Here is a 16,012-nt window from a genome sequence, read left to right as displayed (position 1 = left end):
GAGTGTGGGTCCACTGGGCCGGGGGGGGGGGCTGCAGTGCCATGGCTAGCAGAAGAAGCACTGGCATTGCAGGGCATTTAAAGGGCTTTCAATGTGCTTCCCCTGCCGAGGGTGGCAGGGCTCTCCAAAAATGCATAATTGTGCTCAGCATGCCCTGCTAGAGATTGTAGCCAGTTGCGCCCACGCAGTGACGCTTTGCCCAGAGTCCGGCCATGTTGCTGGCTGGGAGGCTGAGCGGCAGGATGGGCTGCCCTTTCCCTCCACTCCAGTTAGGCTAATGGCAGTTTGCAGTACATCTGCAGTGCAACTTGGAGTTAGGAATTCTAACTCCGGTTAAGGTTAACTGAGGTTATAATGTATGACTGAATATGGCCTCTAAGATTAGGTAAGCCACTCTCACTCAACTTGAAGGCCTCATTTGTAAAAAGGTTACTCAATAGTAACCTTCTATTGGTCCTAATGGCACAGTGGGGAAATGACTTGACTAGCAAGCCAGAGATTGCTGGTTCAAATCCCTGCTGGTATGTTTCCATACCATTGCAAATGAGATGGCAATGGTAAACCCCTCCTGTACTCTACCAAGACAACCACAGGGCTCTGTGGTTGCCAGGAGTTGACACCAACTTGATTGCACACTTTACCTTTACGTTACAGGATTGAGAGGAAATCCCATGTGTTTTACTGTTTGTATTGCAAGTGCTGGAGAGAATTTATCTATGTGGTCGCTAAGAGTCGACACCAACAATGGCACTTAATCAATTGTGAGTGAGTTATAATGCAATTTGAACTACTAGTAACATTCTCTCATGCATTTCAGATACCCCAAAATAATCACAACACTTGGTAAAAATTTTTTACTTTCTTCTCTTCCCTCACCTGAACAATCTGCCTTCATTTCTTAGTGTTCCCCATTCTGTTATATCTGCCACCCTCCAAAGAACTCTCCAACAACAAAAAGGAAATTGTTTCCTGGCTACATTTTTGTTGCTTTGTCCTGCTCATGTTGAGCTTGGATAGAAGAACCTAGCTGTGCTCCTGAACCCTCCCTCTCTCTATCGAAAGAAAACGTTAAGTGTAACAAACATTGCAAGCTCAGTAGCAGACTGCATTGCTTCAGCAGTTGGCAATCTTTTGAGCAAACTGTCCACTTTCTCAGGGATTGCAATACAATTTGAGCAGCTGTTTTCCAGCTTCTTTCTCCGTTTTACAAATAGCAAAGTAACTCTCAGCACCCCACCCAAACCTACACCCACTGCTTTGCATCTCAGATGTTTGTACTTTCTGAACTGTCCCTCCTCTCTTTAAGGGGAGGAATATTGTTCTCCCTGTCAAATCAATCACCAAGCTCAACAGCAATAGGCATTTCGCCCAGTTTGTCTTCTGAAATATTCTGAGTTATTCCATTCCTCATCAACCCTCTTGAAAGTATACTAAGGAGGCAAGTTCAGTCTAGACATTTGAAAGCCCTTCCCCAATTAAATTTTATAATTTTAAAACAGTTTGTTGGCAGTGAAACCAGAGCTCTTCAGCTTTAAACACATGCTTTCCTCATAAATTTCAACAGTATGCATCCGGTATCAAAATTATACATCAGGCCCTTTAAAAAAAAATTAGAAACAACATCACATCTGCTGTAGGGTACTTGAGAGCATCTTCGTATAAGAAGTAGTAGGTGCATTTCCCCAGAGATCTGGAGAAGACTTGGATGTCTGTTCACAATGCAGGTCACATGGCAAATGGAAAAGGGGCAGTCACTGAAATAATCCGTTCTATGGGATAATTTATTTTGTACCAAAAGGCACAAAATATTGAATTGGCAGAACTGCAGGCTATTTTCAGAGTCCGCAACTGTGTTAGTCTTAAATAATGGTGGTATCAGCCTTCATATGCAAGAACCTTTTTCTTCACTTAATACAGACTACAGAGTCACCTAATGGCGCAGTGGGGAAATGACTTGATCATCAAGTCAGAGGTTGCCGGTTCAAATCCCTGCTGGTATGTTTCCCAAACTATGGGAAACACCTATATCGGGCAGCAGTGATATGTATAGGAAGTTGCTGAAAGGCATTATCTCATACTGCATGGGAGATGGCAATGGTAAACCCCTCCTGTATTCTACCAAAGATAACCACAGGGTCTGTGGTCGCAGGGAGTTGACACTGACTTGATCGCACACTTTACCTTTACAGGATAGTACTTATCAAGTAGGTAGAATGTTGACATTCTACTGCTCGGCACACTTAAGAGTTATTTCAGCCTTTTCATATGGGAGAGTAGTTATACAATGTGAGATCACAGAAGAAATCTTCACACATATAGCAAACTGTTTTAAATGGCTAGGGCATTTGTTCAATCTAACAGCAATGTTTCCAAAAAGTTGGTGGAAATATCAAGTTGAAGTTAAAGGTTCAAAACACTGAAGAATACCTCAGCAACTATAAATTAATGCATCTAAACTTTTGCAACAAAATATATAACTTCAGATTGCACCAAAAGAAGCATCACATGCAAGAGAAGAGTAGTAATCTTACAGTTTTACTTAGGTTAATTTATAGATTGAAGATAAAGGAGTAGGAAAACATAATATATAAAGGCTAAAGTAGTAGTGGCCAACATCCAGACACATGAAGCGCTTATGTAGGGAATGCTGCATTAATGCTACAGGGGAGGGTCATTAAAAAAAAAAAATCTTCCCTTGCTTCTGAAGTCCACTGTGACTCAAAAAATATGTCTCTGAGGGTTGCATAGCCTGTCAGGGACATACTTTCTGGAGTCAAAGTGGGTTCTGGAGGGAAGGAGTGGTGGACAAAAGTCACCTTTCCCCTGTAGCACTAGCACAAAGTCACTGTATGAGCACTTCATTAGTCTGGATGTTTGCCAAGTTGTTTAGCAGAAATTATACCAGAAAAAAGGGGTGGGGGGGTGGAGAATGGCAATTTACTAGGAGCACTGAAGTACTGAATAGAAGCCATGGCTCCAAGCTGTAGCGAAACAGATTTAGTTAAGCTGTTGAGTACTTCTCTTTAAATTTAAGGGATGTTGAGCAATGAAATAAAACTGCCTAGAGAAACCTTTTCTTGGAAAAATGGTTAGCCAATATAAAGACTAAAAACCCTTCCATTGCAGGGAGTTAGGACCAAATAAACATAGAAATCCACTACAATTTTATCCCACTGTTAAGAGATCTGGAATAAAGCAAGAGTTAACACAGCAAAATATGTCTGTCTCACAGGAAGAGCAAGATACTATTTGCTCTAATTAACTACTTCAATTATATCTGTAAGGAGATTCTATTTAAATTAAACCACACAGTTTAACACACAGGAGCCAAAGCTCAAAATTCAAAACAAAAACCTGAATAGATTAGTTACTCACATTTCCCATGTATTCTGAAAGCAGATCTTGCAAGGCTTGTCTCACTGCATTACATTCTGCAACTATGCGTTCCCGTCGTTCGTCACGTGTGCAGGATGAGTCGGCCATTAGGGCTGCACCACTAATGATGCTCTCCAGGCGCTCTTCTAGGGAAGGCCTAAAACGCTCTTCACTGAAGTTCAAGGGATCCACGATAATTTGTTTCTGGTAAAAAGAAATGAATGAACTTTTAATAAGCACCAGGCTATTTTGGATCAATTTGAATGTAGCTTAGAATTGCTAGGGAGTATAACTTATGCATTGACAAGCAGAATATTGGCATATTTATATCAAACGTGTTACCCAGAATTAAGCAGCTTCATCTTGTCAATCTACAAAGATCTAAAATAGCAATATGGTCTTATTCTACATAGTTCCTCCATCTTCCTTAGCTGCCTGTCTACTTCAGGAGAAAGGCAAAATAAAAAAAGTAATAATCATCATAAAGTGTAAACCTCCTTTCAAAACTAGATGGTTCAAAGAACACCACAGCACACCACAAATTCAATTCCTTCAGGCATAGCTGAGTTTTAATTGAGTACGCAACAGTGCGGTTTGTACCAAGTTAAAGCTGTATCAGTTATTCCACTTCAATATTTTTAGAGAGCCAAATAGCCATGTTCAAAACCAACTTCAGACAAAGTGTTTTCATTCGTCAACTCTGGAACATTTTAAGTGTTTCATGTTAATTATACTGTGCAGTTTCTTGTATTCTTTGAGGCACCTGAAATATTAATTTTGCAAAAAGTTTTCAGCCGTATCCAATTCCTTTAGAAAGGCTCCTGAGCAGTAAGGTTTCTGAAAACTATTGAGATTAAGTACCCATAGGCATATGGATGTATTACCTTCGTATTAATGTCAGTCAAAACCACTGCAAACGTCACATAGTAAAGCTTCATGTGGCAACCTTTTTGCAATAGTTTATTATATTGTACACATCTGTGAGAGAATGCCTGCTTTCTCCTCACTATGTTACCAAGAAGGGGAGATATCACTGGAAAGCTAGAAGGGAAGTTAAAAGGGTGTGCCTGAGGAATTTGTGACCCTTCACCTAGGACAGCACTTTCCATATGCCCTTTTCCCCAGGGAACAGCCACTCTGAGGCAACCAAAAAGGAAGCCTTCAGTGCCTTTAAAAAATAAATAAACACCACCACTAATATACTAAACCCCACCTCTTCTGTCACAGCTGTTTGCTTTATCCTATAATACACCATTAACTGACAAATATTTCAATGCTGTCAATTCAAAAGCCCTAGCAGCCCACGCAAGGGGATGAAATGCATGGAACTAACAGGCATTTGAAGCAAGGGAGCTCTGTGAAGTGCAAGTTCATCCAAGGCACTGGTAAGCCACAACGTGACAACATGAAAATATCAGGTCGAGGATATACGTCAGTTGTCACCACCCAATAGAAGTGTAATTAGAATCCACCTAAGATAGTAAAGTTTTAATACATTTCAAGTCAAGAAATGAGGTAGCCTTATGGACCTTCTTAGAGAGACTGTTCTGTAGTAGCATAGCCACTGCAAGCACACTGCATTGATCACACAATCTGAGTCAACTTCTAGAATGGAAGGGAGGTAAAACAAAGTCCCCAAGTTAAAGATCATAAAGCTTCATATGGGAGGTGAAGTCCTCAGGCAGTTGAGGGTTTAGATGTAACACTAGCTCCTTATAATGGGCCTGGAAATATACTAGCATCTAGTGAAGACAAGCAAGAGGTGGCAGAGCACTGCCCCAAAGCTTGCCCTCAGTGACACCTTAATCTAGTCTGAGGCAATTCTGCAAGAAGTTGAGGCAGCTGTAAGGTCAGAGAGAACTGGAGTGGAGAAAAACCCTGCTTGGAAGAGCCCTGGATAGAGAGCAATGATGGCCATGTGTACCAGACAAGGAGAATATGGGACAAGAATGACTGTGGGCACGTGCACACACACACAGACACACGGAAGAACACAACAGTACAGCTATTGCATAGACACACAGGTGAGTAATATTTCACAAGGGCCCACCAACGGGGCAAAAATCCCCATTCTCAAAAATGAAAGTAAACAATTATATAATGACTAGTATTTTTTAGCCCGTTATAACAACAGGCGCTAGCCTTCCCTTCCCTTCCCCCCCTCCCTTTCCTCTCCCTTGCCCCTTCTCATTTTTCCCCCCGTCCAGTTTCCCTCTCCGCCGCAGCTCATGGCCGAGGTTCTGGGCTCCGGGCCTGCCGCCACCATTCTCCCTCCTGCCCCCGCCTGCCTCCATGCCCGCCTGCCTCCATGCCGCGGCAAGGGCTCCTGGGCCGGGCGCCGCCATCTTTGGAGTCTGTGGCCAGCGCGGGCCCTTCGCTTTTGGCCTCCGTGCCGCCGCCGCTCTCCCCGGCCGGGCCAGGGCCGCCCGCCACTGCCGGCCTCCACTCCGGCCCCCCGCCGGCCCAGTCTCTGTCTCTTCTGGCCGTGGCGGCAGCTCTGCCGGCGCCGCGGCCAATTTTCTCCGCCGCCCCTTCCCAGCTTCTTCTGGGCGGCCGCTTGGCCGCCCAACATGGCCGCCAGGTGCCGGCGGTTGTGTCTCCCTGCCCTGTTCTGGGCATGCACTTCGCGCATGCCCAGAACGACCATCGGAGGCACGGACACCAAGCCTTTTATTATATAACTAGTGTTTTCAGGCCCGTTAAATAACGGGCGCTAGTAAGTGATCTGGGCCCACCCCCACTCCCTCTTGCCCTCCCCCCTCCCCAGAAGTCTTGCGCTCCACCCACCACTCACCCGGCAACTTTAGTCAGTTGGGGCCCAGTCTTCCCCTTGCCACCGCCTCCATGGCCACGCTGCCGGTCCGATCTGGGCCGCCCCCGCCCCCGCCCCCACCTAACATTCCCGGCCGGGCAAGGGCCCTAAAGTGTCTCCGCCACCAGGCGTTGCCGGCGCCGCCAGGCCTCGGTGGCGGCTCCACCACCACCTTGGGCGGCTTTCCTCGCCGCCTCTTGCCCCCGCCAGGCTTCCTCTGGCCCCCCGCCTGGCTTCCTCTGGCCGAGACGGCGGCTCTGCCGCCGTCTCGGCCAGCTTACCCCGCCGCCTCTCTCCTTGCTTCCCAGCTTCTTCGGGCAGCCGCTTCTGGCCGCCCAACATGGCCGCCGGGTGCTGGCCGTCGTGTCTCTCTTGGACTGTTTTGAGCATGCGCTCCGCGCATGCTCAGAACAGTCGAGGCACGAACGCACGCTTGGTGTCCGTCCACGGACGGACACCAAGCGTTTTATTAGAGAGGATGATTCATCCACTTCCACTTGTATGTTTTCCCATCCCAACGAACATGGGGCAAGAGATGGTGACATGAAGAGAGCAGATACCAAATGAAGAAGCAGGAAAAAGGTTAAGAAGTAGAGCTATACAAGACAGCGGGCAAGGTAAAGCTAGATGGGAAGCTGGGGCTGTTACTTGCCCACCAATAATCTATCTTTATGTCCATATTTTAATATACTTTCCAACCATTTAGTGGCTCTCTTACTAGTATAGTCATAAGCCAAAAACAGGCTTGTCTATCAACTGCAATCCTCTAGCCACTAGAACTACTGTGATAGCATAGTACATTCATGTTCTTTCCAAATGCAAAAAAATGATGAATGATCTACAACAGAATGGCAAGCAAATTGAGTAAGGTTCATTTGGCTTGTCAAAATGTCCACAGAGGGCTTGGGGACAGCAAGAACTGTGTGCTGTTGACTGCGCCAAGGGGGGGTGGGGAGAAGGGGCTGCTGTTTTGGGCCTGAATACAACTATGTGTATTCAGACCCTTCTCTAAGGGGATGCAGTCCCTAATGATCTTTGAGCTCTGGATTAGATATGAGAGCCTGAAATTTTGACACCCCCCCCCCGAAAAAAAATAATATCAAAAAATCAATCTTCTCTAAAACCTGAAATAGAAGCTTTGGAAGTTTGAGGATAATTAAAATAGGTTGTGGAATATTTTCTTCCAGAATGATGAAACCTGTTTTGACATGGTGTTTTAAAACATGGTCACAGACAATTCATATTACCATGAATAATTTAGAACCAAGATTTCAAGGCAGCAAAGTTAGTGTTTATTAGCACTGCTACTATATTTGATTAGATTACTGAACAAATAGCAGTTATGTTGGAAATACTTTCCAGTGTTGCAGAATATACACTCTAGGTATTTGGTCCAGGAGTATAAGTTGGAAATCTGCCACTCTAGCAATTTGATGGCAAGGCCCTGGTACAACACAGTCTTCAACACCCCTTGCTTTTCACGTGCTCCAGAGTCCCATCTCTTTTGTATCAATTGGAATGCGGAGTAATGTTTACACCCATGCACACACACCCAAGAAACAAATTAATATGTCAAAGTTTTAAAGTCTGTTCATGTAAAGCTTCCATTTCCTAAAATGTATGAAACTCAGTGGAAGTTCAGAGTCAAAAAGCTACAGATCTTTCAGTACAGAAAAATAAAGTTGTGTTACACTAGTATTTTCAAGGATTTATTGGAATAGGGCAGGAAATAAACAGATGTGGGTTGAGAACAACTAATTCTGTTAATACTTTTAGCCTGATGTTTACATAGAATCTAATCCCACGGAGTTCAACAGTGCTTAGTCCCAAGTAAGAGTGACAGTACGATTATGTTGATTGGGAAGCTCAATGTTAAAGTTTAATTGAATATCCAAAGTATATTACTACTCAGTTAATATTTTCTAAGTGTTCTCTCAAAAAAGTGAGCTGCTTCTGTTTCTTCATGATAATGTTTAGAAATGGTTTGTAGTTCTAAAAAGATAATAAAATCTTCCCTTTTAGCTGCAATACTTATAGTTTCCATTTTCAACTTTTATTGATTCCTACCTGGCAAAATTGAAGATATACAGGTGAAACTCGGAAAATTAGAATATCGTGCAAAAGTCCATTAATTTCAGTAATGCAAATTAAAAGGTGAAACTGATATATGAGACAGACGCATCACATGCAAAGCGAGATAAGTCAAGCCTTAATTTGTTATAATTGTGATGATCATGGCGTACAGCTCATGAAAACCCCAAATCCACAATCTCAGAAAATTAGAATATTACATGGAACCAAGAAGACAAGGATTGAAGAATAGAACAATATCGGACCTCTGAAAAGTATACAGTGTACTGTGCTTGATTGGCCAGCAAACTCGCCTGACCTGACCCCATAGAGAATCTATGGGGCATTGCCAAGAGAAGGATGAGAGACATGAGACCAAACAATGCAGAATTGCTAAAGGCCGCTATTGAAGCATCCTGGTCTTCCATAATACCTCATCAGTGCCACAGGCTGATAGCATCCATGCCACGCTGCATTGAGGGAGTAATTGCTGCAAAAGGGGCCCAAACCAAGTACTGAATACATATGCATGCTTATACTTTTCAGAGGTCCGATATTGTTCTATTCTTCAATCCTTGTCTTCTTGGTTCCATGTAATATTCTAATTTTCTGAGATTGTGGATTTGGGGTTTTCATGAGCTGTACGCCATGATCATCACAATTATAACAAATTAAGGCTTGACTTATCTTGCTTTGCATGTAATGCGTCTGTCTCATATATCAGTTTCACCTTTTAATTTGCATTACTGAAATTAATGGACTTTTGCACGATACTCTAATTTTCCGAGTTTCACCTGTACATAGATGCCTTAAGGTGTATCAGCTTGCTGCTCCATTTACAATATTCAATATTTGCAATTGTTTTATAAAATGAAGGCCTCCATACCTTTATCCTTCATAAATATACCAAGTGGAACAGTTTGTTTCAAGTGTAAACATAAAAACATGAAATAGAATAAGTTTACATTTGTTAAAGTATTGGGTGAGTTCAAACACTAAACCACAGCAAAACCATGGTTTACTAGGAAGAGCCTGAAGCTTGCATGCTCCTTTCCTGCCATACAAAAGGAAGTTTTCAGCTCTTATTTTTAGCCAAATCATGATTTGTCATTGTGTCTGAACCTAGCAAACCGTGGTGTGTTCTGACCACAGTTTATGAACGTCATGATAAAGCCAAGATCCTGGTTCAGAAGTTTGCTATGAAAAGGGGAATTTCTACACACCCCTGCAAAATGCAATACTTACATCAAAGTTGTTGAGTGCATAAGCCAACTCTCCCCCACCACTCTGCGGCTGAACAGAGTCCTCAGAAGCTGTTGCTTGTGCTGCATTAGAGATTCCCGTGACAGCCTGCTGCAACTGCTTGTAGATCAAGTCCCTATTGGCTTTGTAAGCAGCTACATCTGGGTGCTGCAGACATGCTTGAGAAGCAGTGTAGAGTATAGGAATGTTTTTCTGAAGAATTCCTCTGGCTGCAGCCATCTGATCACGATGACCTATATCTTTTAATTCCTGCAGAAGATTCCAGACAGAGTACAGGTTGCTCAGAGATATTGAAGGACATGGTTCAGATCAGCAATTAGACTCCCTCAAACCTAAAAAGAGTACTGTGTATTGCTACCTTCATCCAAGTACAGCACTGTATTTATCAAGAGGTACAGAAATCTACATAACCTCTGGGACACAATCAGGTTGCAACTGTATAATCCTGAATGTTCTGCTTTCATGAACAAGAGTCACTAGAAATTTATTTACACACCAGTTTTTATTCATCTTCTGCCATTAGTTCTCCAAGGAAACAGATGTATTATTTACTAACATGCAATTCAGACACCTTTTCTAGTTAACTTGCACTTTCTTTAAAGCCCTTAAGTGAATCTTCATGTTTTAGGTGTTCTCCGATACACGGCCAGCACTGCTGGCAATTTTAACACTTCTATGGCAACAGTTTTGATATTAAATTGATTGATATTATATCAGTATATAAACAGGTACCCATATACATGAACGTTGTCACTATACATACTTGTTGTCTCTTGCCTGCCATTATATTAAGCTTATCCACCTCTGGTTTAAGAGCTTTAAACTGTATTCCTAAATCCTGTTCGGTCCCAGCATTTCTTAGTTTCAGGATGCCTTCTTCCACCTAAAATATTAAAAACAAGTTTTAAAATTACATCCACTATACACAATTTAAAATTTGTATATGGATTCTAGGGGAAGCAGGGCCAATTATTTCCAAGAGCACTGCACTACTCAAGCAACAAAGTTGCATGGCTGTGTCATTCAAAACACATTCAGTCATGGTGCCAAAAGTACTGAATTGGAATTTTGTATTTCAATAAGCTATTTACATGTTTTAATGGCACATAATGCTAAACTAACATTATACAGCTGGACCATTAAATCAATTTTTTTTTGTTTAGTAACAGATCTGCCAGCCATACCACTGAGGAATTAAGTATCCCACATTGGATCAGATCCAAAATCCACCTAGTCTGACATCCTTGTTTCCAAAAGTGGCCACTCAGGTGCTTCTGGGAAGTCCACAAGCAGAGCAAAGGCAACAGCCCTCCCCAACTGACAGGACCCTGGAAGCAGGAGGGATTTCTGAATGCCGTTCATAAACTACATAAGATTATTAGGAAAAAGATACAGATAAACCACTTACAACTTTAAGCTGAACAAGCAGTTTGTACACATCCGCCATGTCAGCCAAAATAAGCAGCCGTGTAACTGCTGACAGAAGGGCACGGGCCGCTCTCACCATGTTACCTCGTTTCACAGAAGAACATGGGTCATCTGCAAATTCTCCAGAGGCACTCTTCATCAAGTCTCCTACATGCACACAAAGTTCACAAAGAAGTGTTTGCTTCGCTTCTCATAACTGCGTAATACACTGTGGCTGACATTCAGACTAACATGTGCACAGAAAAATGTGTCGCATGGACAGGGGAGGAGCAACCTTTGCCAAACCTTTTTTTTCTGCAGCACTCTATGCCTCCCAAAAAAGATGCCCCTGAAGGTTGCGGGACCCTCAGCAATGTATTTTCTAAAAGCACAAGTGGGAAGGGAAGGAAAAACCCATTCTTCCAAAACAAAATGGATGGGGGATTTTCCAAGGATGCTCAATGGATTTTCCAAGGGTGCTCAATTGATGATCAATGATTTATTCAATACTATCTGGTGTATTTCAAGCAACAAATGTTCTTTTTCCTCTTCAGAGTCAATTGTATGTTATAATCCCCTGAAAGATATTAGATCTCATACCAGCAGGAATATCTATGGCAGGTATAGCGGGGAGGTAATTTGCCTAGGGAGCAAGAGGCTTCTGGTTCGAATCCCCATTGGTATGTTTCCCAGACTATGGGAAACTCCTATTATTGGGCAGCAGCAATATAGGAAAATGCTGAAAAGCATCATCCCATACTGCGTGGGAGAATGCAATGGTAACCCCCCCCCCGTATTCTACCAAAGACAACTGCAGCGTTCGACACCAACTTGACAGCACAACTTTATCTTTATACTTCCTACGGATGAAAACTCCCACATATGACTAAAGATGAAATCAAGTTTGCAGAAGGACACAAATAAGAACACTCATGGGAGACATAAGAACTGGCTGATTAGCATTCCAGTAGCGAGAGCCCTGAAAATGTAGAACTAGATAGAATTGTCAGGTAGAACAAATGCGATTTTCCTATACAGATTCAAGATAGAAAGCTTATTCCTATTATAATCACTGGTAACCAAAAGTACTCAGCTGTACCATATCCTGTTTAGGTCCTGCAATGGTATCTTAGGTATACGTGTAGCAATTATATAAGCTATGCAGGGAATGCATGCTTTTAAAACATATGCCATTAACATTAACCCAACACAGGGTGGGGGAGGAGAGGGAAAATATGGTGCTCGTTTTTTCTAGGGGATAGAAACTTTCAACACACACAAGATACATTTTTCCAATTAAACACAGTTATATAATCGTGCTTTGTAAAGTGAAAATTGTGTTCTTAACTGTCCATGATCTTTACCAGTCTGGCATGAGAACACGTGGTGAACTGAGTTGCCAGTTCACCACCACGTTCTCATGCCAGACTGGTAAAGACCAAGGACAGTTAATACAATTTTCATTTTACAAAGTGCTATTACTACTACTTTACTGGAAGCAATGGTTTTAGTAGATTTGTTACTGAGATCTACTAAAATTGGGTGACTTCGTGCTAGTCACTGTGCCTCAACTTACCTCACAAGGTTGTGATATCACAACCTCACAAGTTATGGATAGAGATAAATTTTTCTCCCTCTCACAACACTAGAACCAGGGGTCATCCCATGAAACTGAAGGCTGGGAAATTTAGGACCAACAAGAGGAAGTACTTTTTCACATAACACAGAATTAACCTATGGAATTCTCTGCCACAAAACGTAGAAACAGCCAACAGCCTGAATGGCTTTAAGGCGGGCTTAGATCAGTGGTTCCCAACCAGGGTTCCTTCAGATGTTACTGAACTACAACTCCAAGCATCCCCAGCCACAATAAATTGTAGCTGGGGGTGATGGGAGTTTTAGTTCAGCAACATCTGGAGGAACCCTGGTTGGGAACTACTGGCTTAGATAAATTCATGGTGGAAAAGTCTATCAATAGCTACTAGTCTGAGTATAGGCTACCTACAGCCTAAGAGGCAAGATGCCTCTGAATACCAGCTGCAGGGGAGCAAGAGCAGGAGAGAGCATGCCTTCACTTCTTGCCTGTAGTCTTCCAGAGGCATCTGGTAGGCCACTGTGTGAAACAGGATGATGGATTAGATGGGCTTTGGGCCTGATCCAGCAGGGTGGTTCTTGTGGGGATCATGTGGAGAACAGGGAGAACTGTTTACACCAGAGATTTCAACTCCCATAATCCCCAGGCTTAGCTGAAGTCCAATAACATCTGGGGACCCAACGTTGAGAATCCCTGGTTTATACCACCCTGTGCTTTTTGGAGGAAGGTTGGGATTTAAAAAAAAAAAAAAAATCAATGGAAATACTTTAAATGACTGCTTCTGTGTAACCAAGAATGGCAACACTATCCTGGAGAGCACTGAGATATTTCTCTAATCCCACCAGTACAAAAAGCAGTTTTAATTCTGTGTATTGGCTGGCAAGGCTACTAAAGGTTTTTGCAGGCTAGTAAGAAATTCACAAAGAAGGAACACACAATCTCATCATACAGGCAGACTACATACCTTGCTTGCGGACATCTTCCACAGCTGCCACTAACTCCTCTTTAAGAAACTGGCTCTCTTTTGCAATTTTATCCCCTTTCTCCAAGAAGTTCTCTGTTGCTTGCTCAACTGATGCAGCTAGAACATGCGCTTTTTTAGAGCGGCCTCTTTTTTTGTTGGAAGGACCCTTGTTGCTAGTATTGACCAGCGTTGTAACCTGGAAAGCATCACCACATAGGAAACACTTTTCAATTATTGGGTTTGACAAGGTCATATGGGAAAATTTCTCTAACATGGTTCCAAACAGACTAATTGCTAGGACAAAGATCAGTAGCTTTTATAAAGATATATTTAGGAAAGCAAATCTTCATCTAACAGTTTATAATTATAGAAAAGAAAAAAACGAGATGTTCAATAGATCCTATTTTGTTCATGCATCCTTATTCTGTTTACAATTAAAACATCAAGTTGTGTAACTAGAGGCTTTCAGTCACCAACCATTAAGTCTGAACACAACAGTCTAAACAAAATCTTCATGTTAAGTATTAATGTACCTGAAAGCACAACTTCAGATTAACAGTGCAATCTTTATGGGCTGAAAGCAGAGGCTTGCATGGAACACTCTTCTGTCTGCAGTTTTACAGGCAAGTTTCATTTCTTCTTTCTTGCACCTTCAAATCTGTCTCAATTCGTGTTCTCCAGTTCTCTGTAACCCATTTGTTCTCCAATCTGTAATCTACTTGTTAAATCTTGTCTTTCCTCTGCCCATTTTTTATCATAGCACTCTATTACTGAATTTCCTCTCCCCCAGTTTCACACCACTTAAAACTCATCTTCTCTTGCGCTTTCCCTAGCCAGTGTTTTCCTCCTGCTGCAGGATACAAGTGAATTCTCACAATTACTTTCTATATTATGGAAACGGTTTACTATCTGTTTTGTGTACACACACACACACACACACACACACACACACACTATCTGTTTAATGCTCTACAGGATTTCTTTTCCTTTCTAAAATTTGTATTCTCACCTTTCAAGGAGCTCAGAGTAACAGTCATGGGATTATCCTAACAACTCTGTGAGGTAGGTTAGGCAGAGAGTGTTACTTGCCTAAGGCCACCCAATAGGGTGAATTGATTTAAATAAAGTTTCTTATTTTGCATTTTGCTTTTTCGGAAATATAAAGAGAAATTAGAGTGCATTTCTGTGTAAAGAGGAAAGTATAGGGGGAAATGCCATATCTAAATGCTACCTTGAAAAGTGGGCAATGTAGATAATGTACTGCATTAAAATGTTGATTTACAACTAAAGTTCTTTGAACTACCTAGTAGGGTACATTTTAACTAGCTAGAATTTCTTAAATAATTAAAAATATGCTTACTAATTTAGACAATATTTTTATTTATTTATAACACTTACTATGCTGCTCTGTAGCCAGAAGGCTTCCAGAACAGCAAATAATTAAACATTAAAAGCAGAGCAGCATAAAAATTCTAGCAACAAAAGCGGAATTTTAAGATACATTCATTGGCAGATTAGTTACTCTTTGCTAGTGACTTGTGAAAAACCGCATTACATATGTTACACATTTCATAGTATGGTTCTTTTAAGACTCAATGTATACATGCAAACCCACCGAACAAGGCCATTTGCTTTGCAGAACAAGTGTCCAGATTTTTTAATTTAGAAACAAGAACTAGTGATTATAGAACAATTGTTCATGTTTGGTAAAGAGCATCAACTATTTATAATTTGAAAGCTGAGCAAACTTCACAGCTTGGCAGAGGAAAAGCTTTTGTTGGATTAACCTTGAGAAACAGGATGGCCATTTCCTAAATCTTGATATTAATACCTATGGTCAATTTGCCAATCCCTGGCCTCCAGAATCAAGCCCATACATGAACTGTTTTGCAAGATTTATACTGTTTTGTCTCAACAAACAGATTTTTCTCATGGTTTGCTCTTTACAGAAAAATATACTCCAATTTTCCTTGGATTGGGCCAATGATTTTGGCTCAGTGCCAAAGTATTGCAGTATCTTAACCACAGCTAGAGACTGGGTGTGCCAGCTCAGGCTCACATGCTCCTCTTCTGCACCCTTTTGCTAACCACAGATGCTTTAAACCAGAATCTGAAAATATAGTTTGAAAGAGGTTTTAAACTTTGGTATAGAACTATAGTTAGCATGCAAAACCTGCTTTTAACCACGCTTTAGAGCAGTTTTTAGAGGTAGTTCTGGTTAGTATTTAACAAGGAAAAAAGTGGGGAGAAAGGGAACTTGAGAAAGGGAGATAGGAAGAGCAGCACATGAATTCAAGGAAGAAGCAGAATGTGAGCTTGGGTACTCCTGATCTTTCAGTCTTAGGTAGAATGAGGAAGTGCTCCATCAAAGAAAGATGCTGCATTCATGCAAAGGGTCGTTTCATCAGCACAATTTTCCTTTGGTAGTGAGGAAGCGTTTCCAATGATGCGCTGCTCCTCTAAAGATTTGGATGCTGGTTTTATTCATCCTACCAAATGAGTTCCGTTAATATGGTGGTGGGGGAGG

The 16,012-nt window shown here is 41.9% G+C and overlaps 1 protein-coding gene across 3 annotated transcripts in view; it reads right to left on the bottom strand.

Moving 5' to 3' along the window:
* CTNNA1 (catenin alpha 1) overlaps window positions 1-16,012 on the bottom strand; it is a 114,060-nt gene that overhangs the window by 66,446 nt on the left and 31,602 nt on the right. For all 3 annotated transcript variants that reach the window (XM_053284941.1, XM_053284939.1, XM_053284940.1), the window contains exons 3-7: window positions 13,486-13,681; window positions 10,929-11,095; window positions 10,284-10,403; window positions 9,503-9,769; window positions 3,376-3,579 (exon numbers count right to left, since the gene is read on the bottom strand). In XM_053284941.1, coding sequence (XP_053140916.1) covers window positions 3,376-3,579; window positions 9,503-9,769; window positions 10,284-10,403; window positions 10,929-11,095; window positions 13,486-13,681 — 954 coding nt within the window. The remainder of the gene's footprint in view (window positions 1-3,375; window positions 3,580-9,502; window positions 9,770-10,283; window positions 10,404-10,928; window positions 11,096-13,485; window positions 13,682-16,012) is intronic.

Source organism: Hemicordylus capensis, chromosome 1 (genome assembly GCF_027244095.1).
Source record: "Hemicordylus capensis ecotype Gifberg chromosome 1, rHemCap1.1.pri, whole genome shotgun sequence".
NCBI lineage: Eukaryota > Metazoa > Chordata > Lepidosauria > Squamata > Cordylidae > Hemicordylus > Hemicordylus capensis.
This window is presented reverse-complemented; position numbering and strand designations above follow the sequence as displayed.